Source organism: Penicillium psychrosexuale (genome assembly GCF_028828465.1).
Source record: "Penicillium psychrosexuale strain IBT 29551 chromosome Unknown utg000003l, whole genome shotgun sequence".
Taxonomy (NCBI): Eukaryota; Fungi; Ascomycota; class Eurotiomycetes; order Eurotiales; family Aspergillaceae; genus Penicillium; species Penicillium psychrosexuale.
In genome coordinates this window covers 2838751-2864366 of record NW_026643188.1, presented here as the reverse complement: position 1 = coordinate 2864366, position 25616 = coordinate 2838751, and the positions used below count along the sequence as shown (strand labels likewise).

Below are 25616 nucleotides of genomic sequence, written 5' to 3'. Positions count from 1 at the left end.
TTTGTAATTTTATCAATAGCATCGAGAATGAAAAAGTGCAGCGCATACTCAAGTTGTATTTCGTCTCACTTCGACCTCTCAAACCCAAACTTCCTCATAACCCTCTCCCCATCCTCTCTAATCTTTTTGAGCTCCCTCTCCCTCTCCCTCTCCTCCTTCTCATACTGGAGGGCAATAGCCCTGGCATGTCTCTCCTCACGCTCAACCCTTTTCCTCGCAACTCTCTCCGCGCGCCTCTTATGTTCCAACGCCCGCTCATCACATCTCTCAGCATCATCGCGCAGCGTTTCGATCTCCTCATCGGTCAACACCCATGGCACAGACAAGACTTCAATAAGGAACCGCAGGCGGGTATCCAGGAACTGCATTTCGGCGTTCGTATCGCGCACGAGCCAGAACCGCTCGAGATGTAACTGCATCTGCGAGCGGAAAGTTGACAGCGTCCCCTTTACCCGGACTAGCGTTCCTGGTTGGAGAGCTGAGATGTCTATCTCGTTGTGGTCTTTGGAGGTTACATGTGTTGTTTGGGTGAGGCTAGTGGCTGTTGGCGCCGTGAGGGAGAATGAGGACCATGCTGGTTTTCCTGGGTCTGTGGCTGGAGTTGCCCGGCTAGTGGTGCTGGGATTTGGTGAGGTCTGTTTTAGTACGGCTATTTCGATTGTTGCACCACTGCTGTCGTCTAGTATTAGGATTGTGCGTCGTGGGACATCAGTTCGCGCCACTATGATGCCCATTAGGCTAACGAATTGGATTGGATGATTGTTGTAGAAGAAGATGTTTTGGCCTGTGGGCTTTGTCAGTTATGAGGCTTTTTATGTAGAGATAGGCTTGGTTGTGTTTTGGTCGGATGGGACATTAGGTAAAAAAGAAGGCATATTTCTGGGATGCCCGACAGAGTATTGAAACAAGTATAGAGTTCGGGTATATTGAAACCGAAGTCTAAACAGCCTGGTGGATGTATCGAATGAACTTATTACGCTAATGCCGCCTCATTATCGAGCCTCCGCGCTAGAGGACCCGGAAATATGCACATGAGCACTAGGCGTGTCGATCTCCAGGGGGCAAGCTCAAAAAAAAGAAATAACATACCCACGAAGTCACTCGATTTTCGGAGACGATGCACATCGGCCGCACCCATTTTCACCCAGGTAAAGTGCGTGGGTGACGCCTTGAAGCAGAACGCGGGGTAGAATACGAGGTTCTCATGGTTGACTATTGTCATTGGTTCATCTTTTTTCTCGAAGTATGTGGAATCAGGACTTATAAATCTCAACTTGGGAATGTCGATTTAGGAATCAGGAATAGGCATCCGAGCATGAGTTACCGCTCTTGCCGCGATACCTGATTCTGCCTACCACTTCCCACACCGCCCTAGTGTCGAACTCCCTTAATAGTAGCAAGGCAGACCTATGTCATTGTCCAAGAAGACCTCCAACCAACCTATAAGGCACTATATAATTGCTGGTTTCTATCATACCACAATCTCTATAGATAGATATGCTTATCCCCCTCCATCATCCTCTTCAGCGGATTCCTCGGCAGCGCCTCCTGCCTTTTCCTCTCCTCAGCACTAATATCATCAACATTAGTCTCCTTCTCCCCCAATGCAGCCCTAACCTCCTCCCGTGCATTGTCATGCCCCGCAAAAGCAACAGTTAAAATCTCTTTCTCCAACCCACCAACATGCTCCCACTCAATGCCCGCTTGAGTCAACATTTGACACCCCTCAGACTCTCCAACAAACGTGCCAGGCTCCTTAACCCCAAAGTAAACCTTATGGACCCCCTCCCGCCCGCCTTCCCTCGTCTGCGTGATACGCTGCACACACGGTGCATTCCCAGACAGGCGCTTCCCGCACGGCTCCATAGTCACGTACATGACGAGCTTGCGGCCGGGCTCGACGGGGAGGACTTCGCCGACTTTGTCGTCGGCGACTTTGTGCACTGCGGCATAGTTGGCGAAGCAGCATTGCTCTGCATGTGTATTGCCTGCGAGCTCCATTGTGTACCCCGTCGAGAGGATCCGGTCGTCTGTGAAGGTGGGGTCGTCGTCTTTGCGGGATAGTAGAACTGCGCCGACTCGGAAGTTGGTGGGTCTTGGGGGGATTTTTCAGCTAGGGAGAGGCATTCTTTTATGTAGGGTATGTGAGGGGAGGTGTTTGTCGTCATGGTGAGAGATGCCAATTGCGATTAGGCTGGGTGTTCGGTGTATGAGGGGATCAAGTTGTGGTTTAGATGTAGAGTAGGGATTTTGAATTGGATTCGGATGGTCTCTGTAGCTCTTGAAATTCGAAGAGAGTGAAGTAGAGAGTGAAGTGGCGCTGTCGATGAGCTTGGGGTGCTTGAAAGTGGATAGGCAAGGCGGGGAGCAGCAGCAAAATGACGAAATGGCCGTCGCGTCTAAATCGCGTTCCATTTCTACGACCTTAGTGCAGTCGCCACTTCTATCATCAATTAGATCCCAGTTCAGTGTAATATACCTAGGTATCTAAATCGCACTCAGTTCTTCCCTCTAGTGTTCAAGCGCCCAAAAAGCCTGTCGCGTCACCAAAACTTGCAATGGCGAAAAACACGAAAAACGAAAACCATGCCTCAGACGAAGAAATGCCGTCTGTCGAGGAGGACCTCTATAAAATCCTAGGCATTACATCCGATGCAACCCCAGAAGCCATCAAGACAGCATACAAAAAGAACGCTTTGAGACATCATCCCGGTATGCAAACCCACGCAGGTTCGAAAACATGCAGCATACTAATCTCAGAGCAGACAAGGTGAGCGAAGAAGCCCGTGCAGACGCCAATGCGAAGTTCCAAAGAATTGCACTGGCATACGGAGTACTTTCCGATGCGCGCCGACGAGATGTGTACGACCGGACCGGCAACACGGACGAAGCCTTTAGCGAAGATGGCGACTTCAACTGGATGGACTTCTACCGCGAACAGCTCTCAGCGATGCTCGACTCGCGGGCGATATCGGACTTCCAGAAGAAATACCAAAACTCGGAGGAGGAAAGAAAGGACCTGCTCGCCGCGTATGAGACGCACAAAGGCAATATGGATGCCATCTACGATACCGTGATGCTGTCCAATGTACTAGACGATGATGAACGGTTCCGGGGTATTATTGACCAGGCCATTGCGGATGAGGAAGTAGAGGACTTCGCGCGATATTCCAAGGAGCCCGAGAAGAAGAAACAGCAGCGTGTGAAGAAGGCGCAGAAGGAGGCGCAGGAGGCAGAGAAGTTGGGGAAGGAGATTGAGGATAAGAAGAAGAAGAAAGCTGGGGCTGCGGGAAAGAGCTCGAAGGCTGCGGCGAATGAGGATGATCTTCTGGCAATTATCACTAAGCGCCAGCAGGATCGTGGTGCGGGCTTCCTCGCTCGTTTGGAGGAGAAGTATGCGCAGCCTGGGAAGAAGCGTGGTATCGATGATGAGCCTTCCGAGGAAGCATTTGCTGCTGTTGGGGCTCGAAAGGGGACAAAGCCCAAGGCGAAGAGGACCAAGGCTTGAATTAGGGTCTTTGTTTCCTGCATTCATGTGTCATGTCTGAGCGTTTAACTGTTGTATAACTAGGTCTAATCGGTGTTTGTAATTGCATACCATTATATCCTTTCCTTATTCTAGCTATGATACTGACCTGCGAAAGATAAGTACGAAATATATTCCAAAAAACATTTGTAGAAGGTGTCTGCACGCAGCCACCGCGGCTGCAGTAAGTAGCCTCATCTTCCAAGGTTGGGCTCCTTCTCCCAATCTTTCCTCTTAGGCCTCTTCTTTATGTTCTTTTTCTTTCAACTTCAATAACAGATTGTGCACAACCATATCCAGTCCGTAACTAAGGGAGGTCGACTTGATTGACTTTTCTGGCCATTTGAGCTGTCAAGCTGTCCAGCTATTTTCTTGAATTCTTCCTACTCATGCATCACAACCAAACCTGACATACATTCCTATCACCGTCATAAAACAAGGCGACCTGCTCCACATTCCTCATTGCTTGGCGGAGTTGATTGCTGAGTTTCCCCACAGCCCGGAGGCGGTGCCGCCATGTCGCACCACGCTGGTCGAACTTCTCCCACTGAACAACTGAAAAGTTTGGATGGTCGATCTACAATATCAACGACCTCAATTAAGGAGAAACCACCCGGCCTGAACCGTGCCTTGCAGAACCTGCTGATTGCCCCGCAGTCCAAGAGTGCGGGCGGGACAACCTATTCGCCCAGAGCAGGCGGAACCCGCAGTCCAGTTGAGCCACTGGTATCATCGCCTTTGCGCATCAGTTATTCAGATATGGCATCCGCTCCAAGTTCGCCGGAGAGGCATGCCGCAGCTCGCGAGGTTTTCCCTCGTAGATCATCCGACCAGGTTGTTGACACTGTCCGCTCAACTACGGGTCGCCTTAGTACCGATGATGATGATGCGAAATCTGATATCACTACTACTTCCCTAGAGCAGCCACACGCCAAAAAGCGATTTTTGCAGGCTCGAGATAGGTCCCAAGGCCGCAAGGGTGTGGCTGCCATAATGTCTGGCCGTCTCTTCCCGAGAAGCTTTTCCCGCGGCAGAGACAGAGCCTCATCACAAGGACCTTCCCAGCGTGGAGCGTCTCTTGACTCCCGTTCTGCTTCTTCGCCGGAGCGGGGTCGCCCCAGTCTCCCTGGTAGCCATTCTGTTCACGTTGAAACCTTAACTCCCACCTCTGTTGGTTCAGGGAAGGGGAAATCACTGAACATGCACGATGCATTCAACAAGTCAGACGAAGCATTGGCTAGACCCCATGGAAGTGGAAGCCTCCCTGATTATATCAAACCAGCTGTGGAGGAGGGAGGGGAGCGAATAGCCAAGGATGTTTTCGATCGTGACAAGAACATGATTGAAAGCAGTGAAGATGAAGCCAACGACACTTCGAGCGATGAAGACAGCACTCTGGAGGGTGTACGAGGCCGCAAGAAAAAGAAGGACTCGGATATCACATCCATAACACCAAGCGACTTTGAGAAACCCAAGAGTGACGATTCCAAGCAGTCCGAAGAACGTACGTTGCCTTCTCAGGACTTCTGTTAAATATGAAATTCATTGTACTAACCTCATATTGTATAGGGAAAGTTTCCGGAGTTCCAAGTGAACGACAGGAGAAGAAACCGCGAAAATCTGCTTTGAAAGCTGTGATCCATCCACAGACCAGTTTCGACATCCCAACCCCACGTGTTCAGTCCATCGCTGGCACACCTTACGGCTCAGAGGATGAAGCCGAGATTGGTGACATCCATCGTGCCCAGAAGCTCAGTATTTCCATGTCCACTATTGATAACGGTGTTTACAACCGATCCATCCGAACAATTGTCCGCGGGGACTTCTTAGGTCCGCAGGATCAAGGCGATGGTAGCCGTCGTCGCCGTCGAAAATATTTAATCGCAACTGACTTGAGTGAAGAGTCGGTATATGCCCTCGAGTGGACTATCGGGACGGTTCTGAGAGACGGAGACACGATTTTCGCCATCTACGCCATGCATGAGGACTCCACTACTGCGGCATCGGTGCAGGTCGGCGAGGGAGCCAGAGTGATGAAAGATACAACGGCTGTCGTTGGCACCCAGACGAAAGAAGCCAACCAGAATTATGGATCCCGTACAATCCTTGGTCGACTTGGCCCTGGTACTGCCAGCAAGACACATTCTGCTGATTCCCGAGCATCGTCAATCACCGAGTCAGAACGGGTGAGGGCAGTTGAGACTGTGTCTCAGACTTGTGTGAAGTTGCTACGGAAAACGCTCTTACAGGTCCGTATTGCCGTGGAAGTGATCCACTGCAAGAATCCGAAGTCTATGATCACTGAAGCTGTAAGTTTTTTCTCTGTTCTCAACCACCCTATTATCTTTGGTCCATGCTTACAATGACTCTCAGATTGATGAACTTGAGCCTACACTCGTTATTGTAGGTGCTCGAGGTCAGAGTGCACTGAAGGGGTGAGTGACGATTTCTAGTTCGTTATGCTGCTGGATAAAATACTAACCTTACTTTTAGTGTCCTTCTCGGCTCATTCTCCAACTATCTTCTTTCCAATTCCTCTGTGCCAGTAATGGTTGCACGCCGAAAGCTGAAGAGGCATACGTGGAAAGACAAGCTCAAGGGCACTGCACATGTGCGCCTATCCAATAATCTAATTACTCCGAAGAGTCTTTCTCAGGCCAAAGTGGATTGATCTGGTGTGCTTTATTTTTTTCATGTTACTCTCTGGCTTGTCTTTTCACGGATCGGATCATGCGAGGCGCCTATCTTGCACTGCGTTTGAAGGCGCATTAGACCTGGGTTATCAATATCTCTATTTAACGCGTATGGATACCCTACTTTTCACTGGCTCAGGATCTCACAATATGCTGGCTCTTTTTTAGTTTACTTCTCGTTCTTAACCTGCTCTTAATTCAGGTCTTCGATATTATTGCTTTGTGGCGCAATCTGCTCTTAATTGCTTAGACACCTTGAATAAAAGAACTTTGTATAATGGAAAAACAGATATGTTCCTAGCTATTACTCCATTCACATGTAACTATACCTTTGCACCGGGCTTCGACCCAGTCCAAGTTGGGCTTAGCTGGGCCTACAACATAGGGGAACGAGCACCTAAACGCCAAGACATGACCCGACCTACGCACCTCATCACGTGCAACGTCACCGCCCAAGCTCCCCCATCGAGACAGCTGGACCAACCCCCCAGTCCCACCTTTGCTCTATTCCCCATCCTTGCAATTTTTACTCTGAAATTCGCCCGTGGAGGATCAGATTCGCTATGGCCGACTCTATTGACCCCCGGATGCCCTCCATCAAGCCCCGGTTCCGCTACAATACCATCGGAGGCATTAACGGACCGCTGGTTATCCTCGACAATGTGAGTTGACGATATCCTGACAATGAAGCGGGAAATGTATGCTAATGATGAAATCCTCCAACAGATCAAGTTTCCCCGTTATAACGAGATCGTGTCCCTGACGCTCCCCGATGGCACAGAGCGCAGTGGTCAAGTGCTGGAAGCCAGAGGTCCGTTCCCCACATTCTGCCGTCCCGACTAGGAGTATGAAAGCTGACTGCTATATATACAAATAGGAAACCGGGCTGTTGTGCAGGTGCGGACTAATACCTCATCGCTAACACGAAAGACATTGAATTAACGTAGCTCGTTTGTGAATTAGGTGTTCGAAGGCACTTCCGGTATCGATGTGAAGAAGGTTACAACTATCCGTTGAAATGGGTTGAATATGTGCTGATAGATCGTTAGACCAAAGTCGAGTTTAGCGGCCACAGCTTGAAACTTGGCGTCTCCGAGGACATGTTGGGCCGAACATTCGATGGCTCAGGTCGAGCTATTGATAAGGGCCCTAAGGTGTTAGCGGAGGAGTACTTAGATATCAACGGCCAGCCTATCAACCCCTACTCACGAGTATGCGCACTTTCACCGATCTAAGATGGAACTACGGAAAGCTGACGAACGGATAAGGTGTACCCCGAGGAGATCATTTCGACTGGTATCTCCGCTATCGATACCATGAACTCCATTGCTCGTGGACAGAAGATCCCTATCTTCTCCGCTGCCGGTCTTCCACACTCGGAGCTAGCAGCACAGATTTGTCGGCAAGCCAGTCTAGCTAAGCCTACTAAGGATGTTCACGACGGCCACGAGGAGAACTTCTCCATCGTCTTCGCCGCTATGGGTGTTAATATGGAGACAGCCCGTTTCTTCAAGCGCGACTTCGAGGAGAACGGCAGTATGGAGCGTGTCACTCTATTCCTGAACTTGGCCAACGACCCTACTATTGAGCGTATTATTACTCCTCGTCTTGCCCTGACCACCGCCGAATACTACGCCTACCAGCTCGAGAAGCACGTCCTGGTTATTATGACTGACATGTCAGCCTATTGTGATGCCCTACGTGAAGTTTCCGCTGCTAGAGAAGAAGTCCCCGGTCGTCGTGGTTACCCCGGTTACATGTACACAGATTTGTCCACCCTCTACGAGCGTGCTGGACGAGTACAGGGCCGTAATGGTTCTATTACACAGATTCCCATTCTGACCATGCCTAACGATGGTGCGTTTCTCAAGTTACACTTTAAGTCGAATACAACTAACCCACACCTTCAGATATCACCCACCCCATTCCCGATTTGACTGGTTACATTACCGAGGGCCAGATCTTCGTTGACCGTCAGCTCGACAACCGCGGTATCTACCCACCAATCAACGTCCTGCCATCTCTATCCCGTCTGATGAAGTCCGCCATCGGCGAGGGCCGCACCCGCAAGGACCACTCAGATGTGTCTAACCAGCTGTACGCCAAGTACGCCATTGGTCGTGATGCCGGTAAGCAGCCCACCTTTCCACACCCCACGAACACCTCTAACCACCCCAACTAGCCGCCATGAAAGCCGTTGTCGGAGAAGAAGCCCTCTCCTCGGAAGATAAGCTCTCCCTGGAATTCCTCGAGAAGTTCGAGCGCACCTTCATCAGCCAGTCTCCCTACGAGTCGCGCACCATCGAAGAATCCCTCGACCTCGCCTGGAGCCTCCTGCGCATCTACCCTAGGGAACTCCTCAACCGTATCCCCAAGCGCATTCTTGACGAGTTCTACGCCCGCCACGCCCGTAAGATTCCTAACAAGGATACCCGCGATAACTCGCATGAGAACTTGATCGACGCATGAGGAAGTGCTGTGTGTTGAGCTGAATTCCAGGTCTTGCGCATGTTGAATTAAATTACTGTTCTTGTTGTGCGGCTGTTCGTATCTTTTGGTTGTTATTTTCTTTCTCTTCTTGCTCAAGCATGATACATTATCGAATCTATTTCAGGGGCTATTTTGGCTCTGTAAAATCATGATCGGTTTGTTCATCGGTTCTATGTGTATAGAGGTCTTTTAGAAGTGGTGGGTAATAGACTGCTATTGTTCTAGAGTTTAAAGATATCTATTATGAAGACAGTCCCGAAAGATGAAGAAAAACAAAAGACTAAGGGGATATCAATTTTTTTTTACTTTTACCCAAAAAGAGTCGCCAATCAAAACGCTTTTCCCAAGACCATCTCGCAATGTAGAGCATAAGCATCAAGGCATCAAGGCATCATGAAACCTCTCTAGCGAGACAGAACCAAAAATAAAGATAAAGATATGAAACGGTGGAAGGTATTTCATTCTATGCAAATATCGAAAAGCGCTCAGAAGCGCAGATCCCAGCCGATCTTAGGGCCCAATCGAGGAAGCTCGTCGGCGACCTGCTGGACATCCTTGTCACCACGGCCACTCAGGTTCAGAACGATGTTCTGGCCCTTGCCCATTGTCTTGGCGACTTGCATCACACCCCAGACGGCGTGCGAGGACTCCAGGGCGGGGATGATACCCTCGTGTTGGGCGAGGGCGCGGAATCCAGCGAGGGCCTGGCTGTCGTCGGCGGCGATGAAGGTGGCGCGGTTGGTATCCTTCCAGTTGCTGAGTTCGGGGCCGACACCGGGGTAGTCGAGACCAGCAGAGATTGAGTGGGTGTCTGAGATCTGCCCGTGCTCGTTCTGCAGAACGTAGGTGCGCACGCCGTGGAGGACGCCGTGGGAGCCACCGGAGAGGGTGGCGGAGTGGCGGTTGGTGTCAATGCCGTCGCCAGCAGCCTCGACACCGATGAGCTTGACGCTTGGGTCGTTGGAGAAGGGGTAGAACATGCCGACTGCGTTGGAACCACCGCCGACACAGGCGATGACGGCATCGGGGAGCTTGCCGATCTGGGCCTGCATCTGCTCCTTGGTTTCGTTGCCGATCACGGACTGGAAGGTGCGGACGATGGTGGGGAATGGGTGGGGGCCGATGGCGGAGCCGATGATGTAGTGGGTGGTGTCGAGTTCGACGACCCAAGCGCGGAGAGCCTCGTTGACCGCATCGCGAAGAGTGCGGCTTCCAGCCTCGACAGCAATGACGGAGGCACCGAGGAGCTTCATGCGGAAGACATTGAGACCCTGGCGACGCACGTCTTCGGCACCCATGAAAACGGTACACTGCATGCCGAACTTGGCGCAAACTGTGGCGGTAGCAACACCGTGCTGGCCAGCACCGGTCTCAGCAATAATGCGGGTCTTGCCCAGGCGACGGGCAATCAAAATCTGTCCAAGAGCATTGTTGATCTTGTGACTTCCAGTGTGGTTAAGATCCTCGCGCTTCAACCAGATGTTGGCACCGCCAACGTGGTCAGTCAGACGCTGGGCCATGTGCAAGCTGCTAGGACGGCCCATGTAGGGGTAGTAGGAGCGGAATTCCTCCCAGAAATTGGGGTCGTTGTTGGCAATATTGAAGCCGTGCTCGAGCTCGGCCAAGCAATCCATAAGGGACTCGGGGACATACTGTCCACCGAACTCACCGAAGCGCGAGGGCTGAGCAGATGCATCCTTTGTGACATTGAGGGCCTCGAGCTGGTCGGCGAGACCAGGTCCGGCGGGGGTGTCGGAATCGGTGATCACTTTGGTAGGTTGGACCTGAGCAGAGGGCTGGGCCTTCTGAATGGCCTCGAGAACGTTGATCTCGTGGGTCAGAACGCCGGTGGCATCACGCTCACGTTTGCGTCCAGAGATGCTGGAAAGGTACTCCTCGGCAGCCTTGGCGGCCTGCCCAGCAGGGGCCTTACCAACGCAAGTGATAATCTGGCTGCCAATGACAACACCCTCGGCCTGCTCCTGGACGGACAGGAAGTGCTCACGGGTGCTGACACCGAATCCTAATGCAGCAGGGACGTTGCCGGAGTATTCGTGGACACGGTGCAGAAGCTCGGGGATGTTTGCGCTCAATGAACCAGTAGCACCGGTCACACCCATGCGGGAAACGACATAGATAAAGCTATCTGCGATCTTGCAGAGGAGACGCATGCGAGCATCAGAAGTGGCAGGGGCGATAAGGGGAACGTATGAGAGACTGAAATTGAGTAAGCAGGCTGCATCATCATAGACAAGTGATAAATATTTGAAGAGTAAAAATCGAGAAACTCACCCAGCGCTTGAGCAAAGGTCACGGAAACGGACAGCCTCCTCCGGGGGCAAGTCAACCATGATAAAACCATTGACACCAGCCTCCTTGCAGTCACGGAGCATACGCTCCTCACCGTACTTGAGAACAGGGTTGAAGTAACCCATGAGCATCAGCGGGGTCTGCAGACCGCGGCTGCGGGCAGTGCGGACAAGCTCGAGGACGGTAGTGAGGGTAACACCATTCTCAAGAGCCTTTGTGTTAGCGGTCTGAATGGTGGGGCCATCGGCGATGGGATCTGTGAACGGAATGCCAAGCTCGATGATATCTGTGAGACCGAATGTTAGCAAAGATCATCCCTTTGATCAACTTTCACTTGGGGTTGAATTACCGGCGCCGCCATTCTCGAGGCCGAGGAGGATATCAACGGCCTCCTCAACGGTGGGGTATCCTGCGGTAATGTAGGCCACAAGGGCTGCACGGTTCTGTGCCTTGCACTTCGCGAAGGTCTGCTTGATAGCTTCCATGATGCAGGGTAATGTGAAAGTGGCGGGGCAAAAGAGTGTGGTGAGAAGGAAGAAGAGAAGAGGCCAATGGGAGGCAAACGATCCCTATATATACGTTCGGAGTTGGGATGCGTTACGCGTTAATGTTAGGTCAGGGATGGGGTAAGGTGATGTTATAAAAAAGCAAACGATCTGTATGAGTCAAATGCAATTGTCCTTTTTAGAGGCCGGTTTCGCTGGGCCCCGCGGGTCACGTGCCTTGATAAGATAGTGAGTGTCACGGTTTAATGAGCCTTTTCCCGCCTTTTTCTGCCGTCTAGGTAAGAGGGCGAGGATAACTATAAAAGAAATTGTTATCTAAAAAGGTCTCTAGCAAGATTGATATCAAAAAAACATTATAATGTTGCATAAGTGGCTGACTATTCTTGTACATGGTAGGGATGATGTAGGGCTGAGATTTCCACGTGATATGCTTTACATCCACATTCTACAACATACAAGAGAAGAACAAGTGAAAGTAATCTGATCTGCAATGTAAAAAAACTTTTACTCGGAATAGGTAGATTAAGGCAGAAGATAAGGATAATAAACGGCCCAACCGTTCAGGTCCCAAACGCCGTAACAATGCAGTAGGTAGGTAGTAAGTGACAACAACCCTCAGCTGAAATAACAAGAAGTGGTAAGTACCGAATGAACTCCAGCCAAAATTTTCAAACAGAGAAGTGAAAATCAAATAGGGACCATGGGAGGAAGACCCGAGATCACGAAGAGAACTTCATAGTGTCAGAGATCCTCCACCCAAGAACCCCGTCCAAAAAGCACCAAGCAATTGGATGAAATGGACAAAACCGCCAAGATTCCAAAAAAAGAAACCCAAAGTCTATCCCATTTCCAATCCAAGAATAACCCGCGAATGCAAAAGGAATGACAAGCAAGCGCCCGCTATGGTGAATGGTAGTACAAAAGCCCAGAATGTATGTTTTGTGCGCAAAAAAGGGAGTGGAAGCCGCAATGCCCGGCATGATAATATGCAACCCAAGAAGGAATGAATAAGACACCGTCTAGATGCGAGAATGTCTCAAGTAAGACAATGTCCAAAATGTCAAAAAAATCAAACGCAGAATGCAAAGGCCGCAAGTTTTGGTGTATGTTGAGGGCATGAGGCATCATAATGTAATGTAAGGACGGACGTAAATCATGGTCAATATGTGGGATGCGAGGTTCGGCAGATAAAATGTCTCTTGATACCTTTTCAGGTGGAAAGAGACCTTGTATCCGACGGACGGCAACCCGGTGTCTGGGCTTGGTAAGGAGCGACGTGAAAAGGAAAATCGTATCTTCAAAAAGGCGGGGGGAAGTATGAAAAATAGAATGGAAGAAAAACGCAGCAAGAGATCAGATAAAAGGACCAGCCAGGAGGGGGATCAGTGGCCGCCGTGGGCGGTGTCGTGCACGGAGTACACGGGATCCAAGTAGGTATAGCATCCGCCATTTCCTGGTGCACCGGTGTGAGGAGTGTTGGGGCCGAGAGGGTGCATGTCCCAAGATGCTCGCGGAGCCGCGGGTGGCAGACCGTTGTGATGGCTCATGGCTGGATACGAGTATGCTCCAGCAGATGTATATGGCTGGGACACTGCGCTCATAGACCGGATATTGGGCGCCGAAGACAGGTGGGAGGAGTGGTCTGCCTGCGAGTAGGTCTGCACGGGCATACCATGGTAGCTGTGGCCAGCACCACTGTCGGAGATAGACTGAGGGGAGTTCGCAGTGTGAGGCTCGGTGCCGGAATCCGAACCAGTGCCATGGCTGGCATGGCTGGTATAGGTGGTGGTCATTGGTGTAGGGATGGCACTTGCCGTTGAGGAATAGCTGGCAGACTGGATATAGGAAAAGATTAGTAACTTGTCACAATAAGCCGATAAATTTCAACATACGTATTTCCCAATGATCTTCTTTAGTGCCTGGCTCAGGACCTTCCAAGGGAACACCTTGACATCCTTCTCGATATTGCGGGGCTTGGGAGCAGGGAAGCCCATGATAACCTTGAAGAAGTCTTCGCTCTCGACCTTGGCCTTGGAGACGGTGAGGGGACGGAACCCCTCCAAGTTGCGACGAATTCGATTCTTCTCTTCAACAGTGAAGCGCACAGCCACGAGGGACTCGAGCAAATAGATGGTGTCGACACTGGTGACGTAGCACTCATTCTTGTCCTCCCATGAAATGCAGCTGATGCAGATACTGTTGGGGGCGCGATCTTCGGGAGACACAGCCTTGAAATCGCCCTGGATGGTGCTGCCAGTTTGAGAGCGGGTGAATTGCACCAGGCGACGTCGGCATGCGCGTTCCTCCTTTGTCCAGCCTTGAGTCATAGTATCGAGATCACCGTTCAGCTTGAGGATAGCCTTGGTGGGATATATGGCATAGGGATTGAAGGCTGGGTTGTGGGGCATGGAGTGCGTTTGCATGGTGGAGGTGCGGATCAAAGTGGGATTTGAAGTACCACGCTGGGGGGGACCCTTGTGCTGAGGAACATGTGTCAACGCGAGACCGTTGCGAGCATCATTGCTCACAGAGACGAAAGAGGGGCTCCAAGCTGGGGTGATAGGGGAAGGGACACGGAGAGCGGGCTGAGAGGTGGCAGAGACAGAAGAGTAATGGCCAGAGCCAGTCTGGGGAGAGGATGCAGAGTGATATGGCGCGACAAACCCAACCATGGCGGGAAGAGGCTGGAGGTAAGGCGAGTAGGACGCTGACACAGAGCGGCCGTGGTAGCCCTCGTGGTGCTCAACCTTGGGGATCACGGATCCGTTGTGTCGTTTGGCAGATGCCACAGGAGCATCAGAATATGAAAACTTCCGCTTGCGGGAATCCGCTGATGGCGAAGGGTGGGAAGCTTGCTCATAAGTGTACACACCAACCTGGAGAGAAGTGGCGGGACAGTCATCTTGGGTCTCCATCAAGACGGACAGAGGAACAGCAAAAGATGGGGATCCAGTAGACAAGAATGCAGGCACGTCAGCCGAGAGACCGTACTGGAACGCAGAGTCCTGGAATCCAAGGAAATGCGGAAGCGATTCACACTTCTTGGAGCCAAAAACCACATACAAAGCTGCGTACGAGGAAGCGTGGAGGTCATAGGGGCACTGGATCTGGACCATCACCCTAGTTCCTTCACTTCCCCGCTGGGGGTTGTATGTCACAATTTCGGGTAGCTGACGGTGGCGTGCACCCATCATGGGCGACTGAGACTCTTCGTACGAGCTAGCGTACTCGTTGGGCAGATACGGAACACAGTCCGAGATCTGACTTGCCTGATCGGCCATAGGCGAGGGGACCATGGCGGTCGTCACATAAGGCGATTGGCCGTAGTTCGAGTAAGAGGCAGCATCATGCAAAGATCGAGTGGAACCGTAATCTGTGTTTGGTCTCAGCACACGGGATGTTCCGTCGCAAACCAAGTTCTTCAGCTGCAACGTACCTGTGATGGCGCCGGCAACGGGCTTCTGGAAAGCAGACATGGACAAGATGGGCTCGGACTTGGCCCACGGGCCGTCTGAAAATGCACCGATAAACTGTGATCCTTCTGAGTCCGACAGATCCAACGACTCGCCGAGTATGAGAGGCGTTTGAAAATCCGGGTCGAACTGTGACGGTAGAAGAAACAGGTCAGCGGGAAGGTTTCTTATGCACACGGGAAGACAGAATGCAGTAGAAGATTCAAACAGGATGCTATGCTGGAACACCTATGCAAAACATGCGGGCATCCACAAGAGACAAGTCCAAAGCTAGGCTGGGAATCTTACCAAAACACCGTGTGTCTTCGAATAAGCCAGCTTGAAGATGTTGCAGCGAGTGCAACGAGACAGAACCTCTTGAAGCGAATGACTGGGAATTTATTCCAAACGATTGTAGGGTCGAAAAGCACAAGCAAGAATGGAGTGCTCTCCGAGACAGAACGAGCGACGAGATGAAGCTGCTGTCGGTCTCACAAAAATGGCGGTAACAAAAGGCCTCGAATCACCATCCAGCAATCAACGACTAATGCTGAAACTAGGAACGGCTGGCTGCAGAAATCGACTCAGATCTCGACCGTCGTGCCCGACAGTTCATAAAGAGAAGCCGAAGAACTAGTCGCTTGACAGGAGAGAGGTCCACCGCCAATTGGGACGGGAGAGCCGAGATTGGTCGGAGGATGACGAGCAACGAGCGTGGACTGGCGAGGTTTCGCTTTTCTTTATTGCCTTGATCCGCGAGGTGTTTCGGGAAAGACTTCGAGCAGATTGGGCCACGATGAAGCAGATGCAGATGATAGGCTACTCAATTAATGAGTATACGAGAACGTTTTCAGACTATAGGAATCGGATCGGTGCATAGGGGGGAATGAACTCACCGAGATGAATCAAAGTGAAATAAGAAGGAAGCTCTGATGTGAAACCAAATTCGGCCGTTGACTATCCCAGATAATATGCAAGATCCGAGGGTCGTCAAACCTGAAGAGAAAGCTAATGTCAACAACAAACACTTGACCAGAGCGGGACGGGGAAGCCATCCGACGGCTTTGACAACTATCGTCATTTCCAGTCGTTGGTATAGTTCAGCGAATACAAATTGCGGCTGCAAGGAGATGGCATAAAAGATCAAGAGCCGAAAGAGGAAGTATGCAAGGCACGAGGGGCACAAGTGAGACCGTGGGCAAAGGGAGGGGTGCACATAGATACTAACCTTAAGCTGATAAAGTGATCTGCCTGAATAGTTCCTTTCCGGGTAACCAATATTCCTTAATGGCTCTGAGACCCTGCCAAACAGAGGCGATTCCGCAAGCTTTCTGGACCCAGTGTCTTCCGAGACAGTCAAGCGATGGTTGAATTTCCGTGTCCTGTCGAATATCCCGATATCCAGTGGGTAGTTTTCGCCTGTCGCAAGTACAAAAGCCCGAAGCGAATCCTTTTTTTTTTTTGTTTCGAACGTTGGAGGTTCAACTGACACCGCGGAGCAAACGGGATCTACAGAGATATCGCGCAAACGCCGGGCAAGTAACACTTTCTTCGTCCCCTTAGATCCAAATCGGAGTGGTTCGAATATAAAAAAGAATTGGCGAAAATTCCGCGGTTCCCAAAAGAATTAAATATTAAGTCGAGTTATAATTCCAATAAACGTAGCGAACGTGGTTCTCGTAGCGGCAGGTAAGCGAGCGTAAGAGCGAACGTGGTGAGCGAATGTGCGACTTAGCAAGTCATAATAAATTTCAAAGGGGGATGGAAAGTGGGATGCAAGGAAGATGGGACCAGAAGGGTTAAAAGCAACGATTGAGGATTATACGGAATATTATTATTAGCAGTCAGAACAGAGCAGGGTCGTCCCTAAACTGTATAGGGCCAACTTGTGGGGGGAGGGATTTTGTTTTTTTATTTTTTTATTTTGATTTGGGTTCTTTTTATTCTTTTTATTCTTTTATTCTTTTATTCTTTTGCGGATTAACTAGAGGATTCATAATTATTATTAATAAACCGAAAATTCAATTAGCAAACTAAAAGACTAGTGGGAAATCCTAGCGGGGGATGCACAGAGGGTATTGGGTATTATTACCTTTGTATGTAGGTACATCTAGATGTATACCTACCTACCTATGTACTTGTACATCTTTTCCCGTCACACAGTCTAGGGTTAGAATATCGAGTCTCGAGTACTCGAAATATCAGAAAACAAGGGCGGAGCATACACAAACGACATGACCAGTGTGTCGGAAACCACTAGAAGCCGACTTGTTATGCTTTCCGAGATGTCCGACCAAGTCCGATCCACCTGGTTTTCTTAAGATAGGACTAGGATGTTCACCAACGATCTGGGACTTGCTCCAACCTTCTATTTGCAGAACCTTGAATTGATCACCCAACAGGACTGTAGCGGTGCATCACGTCGGGGACGGAAGAATTGGAACGTGGTGAGGTTCAGAATAAATACCAATCTGGCGGCCTGCGCCACTAGCAAAAGAAAAAAAAGTGGGGAGTCATCCAGCATGTGGGAGAAAAAATATTTTATATACAGAAGAGGAAGGACGTTACCATATATATGACCGACGGTTACTTGTGTTGTATGTTGTATCATATATGTTGTTGTGTGTATGCAGTCGTTTCCTGAGCATAGCCTCTTTGTTAGTACTGTAACCCTAGACATCCATGTCGAGGTCAGGTCGGTCCAATCAGGGTTGGGGTCTATAACAAGGACTCTCTCCGAAGCCCTCCTCTCTTACTATATCCCTGCCAATCACAAAGCTTCACCGGTAACCCTGTTAGCTCCCTACTTCAGCTTCGGGTACTTTTCCATTCGAGTCCTTTTTATCTTTTAGTCTTTTCTTTTCAAATGTAATCCCTTTGTCAGCATCTCCTTACGCCCACCCTTGGGCCATACCGCAAGTGGAAAAAGAGACCCTTCCTCTTTTCTCCAGATGCTCCACTCACGATCTCCCCTACGGAATAGGGTCCGTCACGATCGTACGGAGTACATACATCTCGTGTCGTCATGCCGGTCAATATGATAATTCACATTTCCCGTTTCCTGACACGAGGCTGCATGTAAGTATGATGTGTACTCCCCATACCAAAGTCCCCGGATATTTCCCGATCGTCTTTTCCACCTGATGTGTTTTGGTAAATGTCAGAAATATAGAAATAGACAGCATACCAAGGATATTGTACGGAGTACTCCGTAAATCAGGAAAGGATAAATATCGGAGTACACTTACCTTGGTCATCCAAGCTCGGGTTTTCCAACACGAGTCTAAGTTTAGCACACCTTGCATTTTCAGGTGACTCGGTGGCCTGACTATGCAAGGGTCCTGCCCGGTGATTGGTTCTCTTATCTTCCCCCTAGACCCGATCGGGCTATCACTCTTGGACATCCGTGCTCCCCTCGAGGTAACGGGACCGTTCCATTATCAGCTGCTTCTGCACTGTCACCTTATCCGGGACTTGTATATTTAGATCGGCTTCGTATTGAGGATGTGATATGATGTCGATATTCTGCATGTACATGTACTAGTAGTCATGTACCCAATTCCCATTCCAACGGCTCCCGGCCCACGGGCTATCTCCAACGCGCAGGAGATCATTAGTGTTCTACAGAATAATTACCCGATGCAGCACGTCGAGGTCTGCAGTTCCGTAAGAACGTCAACCATGCTATTGTTACAGATGCGATGCAGATGCAGCCGCGGACGCAGACGCAGATGCAGACACAGATGTTGAAAATAGAATAAATCTCCGTACGGGTTTCTTGTTTGTTTCTTGATTCTATTTAATCTTCCAAGGTGGCCTCTATGAGATCATAGACTGAAGGGCTGAATCTGATATATCGACATTAATTATTGACATAAGTTTATTTAGATGTTGCTGACTCCGACATAAATAAAAGAACAATAAAAGAACACTAACCCTAACCGGGGCATTAACGGTCGGATGCACAACTCCGACTATTATTTCGTGCAGCTCCAGCCACCCACGATGTAGGAAAGGGATAAAAAGGGGCAGATAAAACTATTTGTTTTGAAGCGCGTTACCTATCGATAAGATATGCACTCGACTCCGCGATTTTGCCACGTTGAAGACGTCCCGAGGTACGATGTACTCCGTACTCGGTGGACACTACGGAGTACGGAGTATGAGATTTTGTGTATCCGATTTTATGACCACATCAAAGCATCACTCAAAATTCGGTAATGGGGCTCATGAGAAACCATACAATACAGCAGTGGAGCGCGCAATGATCACCAATCTGCCCAAGAAGCTTCAATCGGATCAGCGATCGCGTCCAAAACAGTCAACGGCTTCTTCAGGCATCTTCGGTTAACAGATTAGATTATTGTTTGATGCCTTCCTTCTTCCCTTGCCATTCGTCACCGGATAGTTAATAATCTTCCCTACATGCAAACTGTATCAATGTCCATGTTCGTGTTCCTCAACTCCCAACCACCCCCAACCACCCCGAATCACTATCAAACAGAGCAAGGAGCGCCTCATCCAAGGGACCAATCTATATCAATCCCAATCATCCCTTTAGAAATTCTAAAAACCAATGGGTAATCTTATTAGTTTGTAACGGAAACATTTCCCCAATTGGCGTTTGCACTTTAATCGGCCAATCTTCGGAAGGAATATCAGTCTCCACCTCGAAACCCAACCCCCCGAACACCCGAAAAGGAAAAAAACGCGAAAAGCCTGTACGAATTAAACACCTATGCCCAAAAGCAGAGCTTGTACGGAGTATCCCTACTGATCAATCCCATCTCTTAACTAGTGTGTCAAGCAATAATTTGGATCTTCCATGCCCTTTGAACGTTCCAAAGTAAAAAGCGGATCACCATATCCCCAGTTCGGACTTGCAACCTTGTTTGAAGCCGCCAATGCTGTACGCGACAATCCTATTGGCAGGTACGTGCCCCATCCATATCCATGATGATACTATTGACCGGGTGGATATCCACTACTCCGTACCTAGGGCTTCGGGCTCTCCGGTTCCTGCTTCCATCTTTTATTGTTTATTATTCTGCCTATTGGCAAACCACGGGTGCCTATCAACGGTTAATTGGAGACTATTAGATTATTCCGCGCGAACGACATGCTACCCATATGCTCTGGATCGACGTTTAACCCTAATCCCTTGTATACTCCCGGCTAAAGGGTTGGACGTTACTTTCTTACCCACTTGGCCTTTCTAGGGATCCAACATTGGAAATATGCAGGTACAGACGCACTATTGCCTGCGCGTCTACTTCCTATCCGCCAATATTATGTACGTGATCGCGCCACTCGTGCCTGTCTGTGTATGTATGTGTGTGTGTGCCTGTCTTGCGTGTGTGGGGGCACCGAGCACGGGTTGAGGAAGATTATTGAATTATTGGGTAAGGATCTTCGCCATCGATCCCTTCGAGGGAGAGAAGTCCAGGGAGAAGTCCAGGGAGATGAATATCAACCTTGCTGTATAGTAGGATAGGGATTAGTGTGCGGGTCACGGGGAAGCAAACCCTCGGAGTGAAACATCGTCAGAGACATTGACGGCTGTCTCTCTCTTTGCCCTGATTCACCACCCTTACATTTTATTTCAGCTCCTCCTGGTTCTGTTCGTGAAGGAGACAAACGGCAACGATCCTCGGTTTTTTTTTAACCGGTGTCTTGATGGGGTGGAAGATCACTGGCTTACCCTTGTTCGCATCAGAGTTTAGTCTGCACCACAGCTCGGAGGAATGTGACGTGGACCCGCTTTGTCTTGGGGTGGTTTGACTGCTCAATCACATCTCTGTCTGTTCTGGAGAGAATATCGGTGTTGGGTATCTTTATTCTACGTGAAGAGAAAAGACAAAGACCGGCTTTTGGTGTTAGGCCTACTGGAGTTGGACGGGAATCAGCTGTCACCCGGCTATCCGTGACGAATGGCTGATGAAAATCGGCAAATCACCACTCGGCATCAACTGCATGTCTTTAGGGACTCTTTTCTCTTTTTTTCGCCCCTGCAACGAGGATCTTCTCCTACAGGGCAGCCTCTTCGTCGATCACCCCATCGCAGAGAGGGAGGTGTGAATCCTTGACATCAGCTCCATATCGATGACCACTCATGAGCGGTTATTTCTCAGTGGGAACTGCCGTTCCTAGCTTTAACCTTCTTTGGCCCCTGTCGGAGAAGAAGTGGCTTCCAGGGGAGTACGCAATTTGTACAAAGTACGTACGGAATACCCAACGAATGAATACACCCGAACTTTGGTGTTAATGGGGTTCGACCCCTTCCCCTAGGATACTTAGCGTCTCACGACTATTCACGGATGTCACAGATAAAAAGGAGGTTAACGGTTTCAGGAAGGGAGCTAAAAGCTGACAGATGCCGCTTCGGTCAGTGTACGGCTCGGCAGTATTCGCCCACACTTTCCTCTGTTCCCCGGTAGCATCTCAAAAATGAGACAGTGGCGGAACAAGATGATCATAGACTTGCGGTCAAAACTGACAGGAATCAGCCTCACCTTTGATATTGATATTTGTCACGCTCCCAATTTCAAAGAAGTGAAAGAGGGCTGGCTAACAGGTATCTCTATCACCGATGCTGCTTCCCGTAGCATCTGAATCGAACCCATTCATCTCAAGCTCGCATGTCTCAGTGTGGAGAGAATAATTAGAAGATTGGAAGACTGCCAAGCATGTCTTACTCGGTTTTGGGGACTCTTTACTATTTGCAAAATGTCTTTAGCATGTCCAGGAAGTGTGTCACGCTAACACTGTTGATCTTTACCCACTGGCGTCGTTATTCGTTGATTTCATGTATGAGAGGAGCCTCTGTCCGGGGACGCTAGATTTGACGCGAGATCCCGTGTCCTTTGAGTTTTGCTTATTTTTTCCGTCTCGTATCAAGAACTTGAGTGCATCCACTCATATTAGACTTATTTTAGCTCTCTTATAACGTGTAGCTCCCTAGGCGCTATAGACGAGTCAGGGGCTGCGAGACAGATCACCATGACGATCCAGTTCGGATTAAAAGCTTGGGCGGAATGGGATCGGGGAGATGTTGAATGTACTCCGTACGATTATAGCTTATTCGTATTTGTGATATTACATGGATCTGATGGGTGGGAGATCGTAGTACATCAAAGCTCTGAACTTTGTTGTTTTTAAGTTATGAAAAAAGGCTAGTATGAATTGTGGTAGAACTAAATATATACCGGTTGTTATAGAGCAATATATAGAGTATATATCACCACAATGCAACAGCAGATAACGTCCGATTACTTCACCGCGCCAAACGCCATAATAACAATCCTCACCAAAACCCAATCGAGTCGTGGTTCGAAACCATCTAAGTCGAAGTACGGTTTCAGGTTGATGGAACCGACCTAATCTGTAGCGTGAAACACTTTATCTATACTTCGACATACAAGTTTAGCTTGATGTTTCAACCCACTTTAAGCTAGGAACTAAAATAAGGACCTTCAAAGTCGTGTATAACGTTGACGCTATAATGTACTATGTACACAGTTAGTTCTCCGGGCATCTACCACACGGTAGAGGTATATCCGTGAAGTGGGGCGGCATAAAGAAAGTCCCACCAATCAGAGCACGGAGAATGAATTTTCAATCCCGGGATCACTCCGACCTTTTTTAGCAGCACTTGTATCCAATTTTGGCAGCGCATTGCGTACCGAATCGAGTTCGTTGCTTCACTAATAGCCCCAGTCAACCGCTCCTCTTTGGTCAATTGGTAGACTCTACCCTGGTTCCGACTTAAGTAAACTGCACGGTCTATTTATCATCGCTTTCCACTTTTTTCCCATGCTACGCTGTCCCCACTCGACCACGTTGAGTGCATATTTAGTCCGTAAATGCCAAGATAGGCAACACTCTTTAGTGTAAGAACCAAGGTCGGCTTATACCATATAACCTTTGTCAAGCTTAATCTATATTGGTAGTGACCTTCCATCTATGGTACATTATGTACGAGTACTACATCGTATATCTCTATCTTGGATATGCCAACATAAAAGACCTGTTTTCTTACTTCGCTCCACTGACGTGTCTCCACCGAATTAGATCCACAAAGGCGCGAAAGTAAAAACAAGAATAGCAGCTGGGCTTACAGCTGATCGAATGTTAGAATGGGACCGCTAATTTAGCGTGAAGGAAAATATATTAATCCGTGTTAATCCGCGTTTCGACCATCTATCTGCTCAGAGGGGTCTTAGCGAATGTCGAGATCTCTCTTTATACTAGGATGTCTTCATAGCTTATAATAGACGTTCATAAAGACCCCGTGATCATTATTTACAGTATTATCTTTACCACTAAATCCTATCTTCTTCTGTACTAGGGTATTATAACCCCTAAAAGAATCCCGACATTCGCTGATGTCTGACATTCGCCGAGCTCTCGGAATTCGGATTAATACATGTTCCTCTGGGCCAAGAGGCGCTAAAAACTAGCGGTCCCATTCTAACATTCGACCAGCTGTCGGTCGATAGCGGCTAACTTCGTCGCACCAAGCACATCCATGATTAGTCAACACAAACATATCGGTGGGGAATGGAGAGCTTGGCAACCGGAAGGGGCATAGTACACTAGCAAAGCGACCGGAAGAACGTCGGAAGAACGTCCAAGCCTAACCCAACCCGAGTCGAAAAACGCCCTTTAAAAAAAACACCCTCAAACCCACCCAAACCACAGCAAAAGACCCTTCGGAACATACCCGAGTCGGGGGAAGTAAGTTGGAGACCCTGAAATGCGGTCCACGAGGTTGAGCTGGAGAGCGTTGCGCTAGCCTTGCCAAGCCCAACCACCCATGCGGACATATACCGCTTAGGGCTGTCTCACTTTTTAGTTCGCACTTTTTATTTAGCATCGAGCTTAGTGTCCCCCGTGTGGTGTATGGACTCCATAATAGATGCTATTATTAGCGAGCGGGAAGATTGTTGTGTTACTACTACTCCGTACAACCGACTGAATTTCCCGTTGACTGCCTTATGCAGCATGCGGGCCGATTGCGTTTTGAGATCGTGGACGTGGGGTTTGCATACGGTATACAGCATATTGCTTATTGTTGGCTGTTCAACTGTTGGATCGTTCAGCTGTTCGACTAGAATAACGCCCTGCTAGAAGTACCGGAGGGCTTAGGACCCGCCCCTCAAAGCAATTGTTTGGTTTGTCGATTAGAGTTATCGGTGAATATTAGGGTTTGACTTCGATGCAACGGTAGTGTTGCAGTCTGTTGCCCGATCGGTTGCAAGTACGTCGATCGCTGAGGCTGCTAGTTCATGGTACGATTAGGGTTATTTTTTTAGAGTCATGCCGTGCGTCGGGGTATGACCAAAAAGACTGCATTCTGACGACCAGCGATAATAATAGACTCGGTATCTATGCGGCAAGCTGAAATGAGACACGATGATCACAACCGCACGGGGCAGAACAAGGTCGGAACACAGAGCAATGACCCACAAACTTCTAGAAATAGAAGATCTCTAAACAGCTAAGCAGTATCGTATCCACTAAACAATCCCTCTTTGGACGATTCGCCCGTAGGAACAGCAAAAGAAAAGCAAACGCGGCGAGGCCGAAGGAATCCTCTAGAAGATGGAAGCGCTCTCGTAGACGGTGCGGTCGTAGCAGACGGGGAAAAGCTTAGACCAGAAAGCGTACAGCTCGGGTCTGTCTTCCCGCACCTCGACCAGCCATTTGGCGAACGCGAACTCGGTTTGGAAGGGATTCGGACTTCGATAAGGAGCGACCTGATCCATGTTAGCGCGGGGCTAGCTAGGTACCTGGAGTCAAGACCATGGCGATAACTCACCTCTGAATATCTCTGCAGCGCCTGATGATACTTCTCTGACAGACCGAGCTTACGAAGAGTCGGCATGCGGATTCCCTTCGCCGCGATACTGTATGCATGGTTGAGATTCTCGCGTTCGGCAAATGAGAACTCTCCAATCACGACGCCTCCTGGCAGCTTCTTATGCTGATGGGCGTGAGCAACTTCGATCAGACGGGTGAGCAAGTCGGCTTCCCAGTTCTCGAAAAGAGGATGGCGGAATTCTTTGATGTGTCGCTGGAGCAACCACAGTTCACGCTTCAGACGGACTGTATTGGCTTGCAGTTTTGCGACTCTTCGTTCGATGTGCTTGTTGAGGGTTTGCAGGGCATAGTGAGTGGCGTCGAAGGACTGTATTGACTGTTAGTACATTCCATAGGATCGATGTTTCCCCAATGCGGCAATACCTGGAAAGTATCCTCGTCCCATGAATCTTCTGGGGCACGATGGGAGTCTGATATACGGGGCACATGGCCATTTCCGCGAGAAACGGAGCGAGAGACTCGTCGAGTGGAGATGTGATCCCTCTTGGAGTTCATAGCTGGGGTGGAATCGGAAATGAATGGAAGAATTGTTATACAATGAGCGAATTCGAGATTCAGTTACTCGATTTGATTATAATAAGTGAGGATGAAATATAAGAGTGGCGATGGCATGCTGAAGATGAGAATAAGTAACAAGTTGTGACGCGGTGATGCGTGAAGTGGCCCAGGGGGAAGGCACGAAGAACACTCGTAGTTGCTGCAAAATATCTCAATTGATATGTATCATAGGTGTATAGACAGCCATTTAGGCATCATG

At 49.3% G+C, this 25616-nt stretch overlaps 8 protein-coding genes across 8 annotated transcripts; 3 read left to right on the top strand and 5 right to left on the bottom strand.

Annotated features, from left to right (window-relative positions):
• Positions 1-65: 65 nt before the first annotated feature.
• N7518_005005 (OB-fold domain-containing protein) lies at positions 66-1222 on the bottom strand (the record flags this gene model as incomplete). Its single annotated transcript, XM_057185932.1, has 2 exons — positions 66-784; positions 1090-1222. The coding sequence occupies 2 exons, from the start codon at positions 1220-1222 to the stop codon at positions 66-68; spliced, it is 852 nt and encodes a 283-aa protein (XP_057042702.1).
• Positions 1223-1485: 263 nt separating this feature from the next.
• N7518_005004 (putative DRAP deaminase) lies at positions 1486-2168 on the bottom strand (the record flags this gene model as incomplete). Its single annotated transcript, XM_057185931.1, has 2 exons — positions 1486-1988; positions 2009-2168. The coding sequence occupies 2 exons, from the start codon at positions 2166-2168 to the stop codon at positions 1486-1488; spliced, it is 663 nt and encodes a 220-aa protein (XP_057042701.1).
• A 390-nt stretch (positions 2169-2558) lies between these two features.
• On the top strand, positions 2559-3508 carry N7518_005003 (DnaJ domain protein; the record flags this gene model as incomplete). Its single annotated transcript, XM_057185930.1, has 2 exons — positions 2559-2712; positions 2766-3508. The coding sequence occupies 2 exons, from the start codon at positions 2559-2561 to the stop codon at positions 3506-3508; spliced, it is 897 nt and encodes a 298-aa protein (XP_057042700.1).
• Positions 3509-4042: 534 nt separating this feature from the next.
• N7518_005002 (universal stress protein family domain protein) lies at positions 4043-6197 on the top strand (the record flags this gene model as incomplete). Its single annotated transcript, XM_057185929.1, has 4 exons — positions 4043-5030; positions 5096-5835; positions 5900-5961; positions 6020-6197. The coding sequence occupies 4 exons, from the start codon at positions 4043-4045 to the stop codon at positions 6195-6197; spliced, it is 1968 nt and encodes a 655-aa protein (XP_057042699.1).
• A 432-nt stretch (positions 6198-6629) lies between these two features.
• Positions 6630-8688, top strand: N7518_005001 (H(+)-transporting V1 sector ATPase subunit B; the record flags this gene model as incomplete). The annotated part of the gene is made up of 8 exons (XM_057185928.1): positions 6630-6881; positions 6946-7030; positions 7097-7116; positions 7183-7218; positions 7269-7430; positions 7488-8076; positions 8130-8348; positions 8402-8688. Coding segments are annotated over 8 exons (1650 nt in total), but the record flags the coding sequence as incomplete, so codon positions are not given.
• A 506-nt stretch (positions 8689-9194) lies between these two features.
• On the bottom strand, positions 9195-11504 carry trpB (tryptophan synthase TRP5; the record flags this gene model as incomplete). The annotated part of the gene is made up of 3 exons (XM_057185927.1): positions 9195-10926; positions 11002-11305; positions 11369-11504. 3 exons carry the CDS (start codon positions 11502-11504, stop codon positions 9195-9197), a joined length of 2172 nt encoding a protein of 723 aa, XP_057042697.1.
• Positions 11505-12907: 1403 nt separating this feature from the next.
• On the bottom strand, positions 12908-15001 carry medA (transcriptional regulator medA; the record flags this gene model as incomplete). Its single annotated transcript, XM_057185926.1, has 2 exons — positions 12908-13360; positions 13418-15001. The coding sequence occupies 2 exons, from the start codon at positions 14999-15001 to the stop codon at positions 12908-12910; spliced, it is 2037 nt and encodes a 678-aa protein (XP_057042696.1).
• Positions 15002-24573: 9572 nt separating this feature from the next.
• N7518_004998 (uncharacterized protein) lies at positions 24574-25354 on the bottom strand (the record flags this gene model as incomplete). The annotated part of the gene is made up of 3 exons (XM_057185925.1): positions 24574-24735; positions 24798-25166; positions 25223-25354. 3 exons carry the CDS (start codon positions 25352-25354, stop codon positions 24574-24576), a joined length of 663 nt encoding a protein of 220 aa, XP_057042695.1.
• Between the last annotated feature and the right edge of the window lie 262 nt (positions 25355-25616).